At 52.7% G+C, this 2,450-nt stretch overlaps 1 protein-coding gene across 1 annotated transcript in view; it reads left to right on the forward strand.

Annotated features, from left to right (window-relative positions):
- Positions 1 to 1,695, forward strand: part of Ttc25 (tetratricopeptide repeat domain 25) — a 39,190-nt gene extending 37,495 nt beyond the window's left edge. The window contains exons 11-12 of the mRNA XM_005369015.3: positions 62 to 146; positions 1,162 to 1,695. Coding sequence (XP_005369072.1) covers positions 62 to 146; positions 1,162 to 1,535 — 459 coding nt within the window. The 3' untranslated portion in view covers positions 1,536 to 1,695. The remainder of the gene's footprint in view (positions 1 to 61; positions 147 to 1,161) is intronic.
- The last annotated feature ends 755 nt before the right edge of the window (positions 1,696 to 2,450 follow it).

A 2,450-nucleotide genomic window follows, 5' to 3' on the forward strand; every position in this document is an offset into this window, starting at 1 on the left:
AAAAAAAAAAAAAAAAAAAAAAAAAGTTCACCAGCTCCTCTGCCTCCTCTGCCTTCCACAGGCCTTAGACGACGCCAACAAGGGCATCATTGAAGAACTTAAGAAAACCAACTACAGGGAGATACTCAGGGAAAAGGCGGAGAAACGTGAGTCCCTCCCCTGCCCTTCTCTCACAGCAGTCCTGCCACTTGCCAGTCACCTCCCCAGGCCGGGTGGCACTGCCCTCCGAGTCTGCTCATCTACCTAGTTGCCAGCAGCGGCTGCATCCTTTCTTGGGCCAGGACAGGGCGAGAATGCAGTTCACCTCAGCCAGGGACTGCCCCCAGCCCAGCTGCCCTGTGAATCGTTCCGCGGTCTCCGGGTTATTTATTCATTGTCTGGACAGTAGAGGGCAGTGTTGTCCAGCTTTTTACCTTGGGATGGCCGTGACCCTGTTAAGCCTCTATTGGCGACTTCCACAGGAACCACTTCCAGGCAGAGCATGAAGGACACCCAGGAGGTGGTAGTGGCTTTTCTGTAATTATCAGAGACAAGTGGCAGGAACCTCGTTGGTCACAAGCAGCTATCCGGGCGCCCCTCTTGTTTACAGCCTGCTCACATGTTTATAAGAGAACTCGGTGCTGATTGCTTTCCACAGACAAATAAAATGGTGGCAGGATGGGGACACTGGCGAAAAGAACCTGTGTCGTTTCCTAGCACCGATGACCTATGCCATTTTTGTTAAGGGAAGGAGGATGCCTTTTGCATCCTTACCAGGGAAGGCGTGGTTGTGGGCACAGTGTGGTAGGCAGTGGCTGCTCTTGTGGCATGGACCAGGAAAAACTACCAGTGTCATTTCTCTGGTGCTTTTGGGCCAGACTGTTTTGGGTTCAAATTCTGATTTTGCTCTTGCTTGGAGGAAGACGATGACGTCATTATCCCTTGTGTCAGTCTTGGGTTCCTGTGCAATCCCATGACAATGGAGGGGTACAATGTGCACAGCATCTCCCTAGAGCAGGACTGCCGTCAGGCCCTGAGCCATGACCAGTTCTACCCTTTTGGAAGCATGCGCTACCGCACTATAGGAAAGAGCTCTCAGGGCTTTGCTCCCAGAAGCACAGGCCTCCAGAGGCCGAGTCACAGGAAATCTTCATCCCGCCCCCACCCTGTTCTGTTTCTCAGAGGAGGTCAATGCACTCATGGAGCTGCCCGGAGCATCGTCAGAGAAGGAATCCAGGCGAGCTCGAGACGAGCCAGAGAAGGTGATGAAACAGTGGGAAAGGGATCCCACGGAGAGCGAGAGAGACACCACGGACGATGAAGGGTCGAAGCAAGGGCTGCAGAGACCGGAGGAGCATGACAGCAAAGGTCCCAGAGAACTCACCAGAAAACTGCTAGGGGACGAAGAGTCAAGGGAAATCTACAGGAGGCTCTCAGAAGACTCGGACCACACAGTCTCAGACAATGTAAGCCTATCGGAGAAGAAAATGGACCCAGCCAGAGGGCAGGTCGAAAGGTTGGAGAAAACAGAGGAAGAAGACGAAATGAAAAACTGAAATGCTAAACAGGAAAGGAATGAAGACTTGCTTAGCAGGCATTAGGTTCCGGAGGACGGTGTTCCCAGGTGAGATGCTTTTGATAGGAAAAACTGGGAGACTGACGCCTCCACGTCATCCCACGTGCCCCCCGTTTTCTCATTAAATATGTGTCTTAACTTCTACAAATCCGGTGCCATTGTGCCTCCTTCCTCCCCCTCATCCTCGGTAGGAAACTAGTGGAAGATTTGAGAGGGGTGGGTGGAGACACTGGTGAGCCCCTGAGAGCCCAGATCACTGCAAAGACGGAGAGGGAAGGAAAGCCCTGGGAGCACAGGGGTTTCTGCTTGCTTCTCGGCCTTTGGCTCACTTTCCCCAGGACCACGGCTTGGGGGTGGTGTTGGGGTATACAGAAACCACAGCAGTGGGCCAGCGGAGCCCTAAGCCTTTCTCAGGTGGGCTTCTAAGCACACCTCCATCAGAAGCAGAACTTCAGATGCCAAAACGCAAGATTAGGACTTCTAGGGACTTTCCCGGAAGTAGGGCCTTTGATGGATTAGGTCTTTGTTCTTCTTTGGGCAGGTGGTGCTGCTTGGCTGCCTGGGTTTATGACCTGAGTGGTACTTCAGTTGTGTTAAGGTCTAGGGGGCTTGATATAAAATCTGAAGAGATCTGACCTTCACACATGCATGACTATATCTCACCCATTTCCCACTAACCTGCCTGGGGATGCAGGAAAGGCAATCGCTTCCTGTTTGAAGAGTTAATCTTGGGCTGGAGAGATGGCTCAGAGGTTAAAAACATTGGCTGCGCCGGGCGGTGGTGGCGCACGCCTTTAATCCCAGCACTAGGGAGGCAGAGGCAGGTGGATCTCTGTGAGTTCGAGACCAGCCTGGTCTACAGAGCTAGTTCCAGGACAGGCTCCAAAGCCACAGA

This window comes from Microtus ochrogaster, unplaced genomic scaffold (genome assembly GCF_000317375.1).
Source record: "Microtus ochrogaster isolate Prairie Vole_2 unplaced genomic scaffold, MicOch1.0 UNK44, whole genome shotgun sequence".
Classification (NCBI taxonomy): Eukaryota; Metazoa; Chordata; class Mammalia; order Rodentia; family Cricetidae; genus Microtus; species Microtus ochrogaster.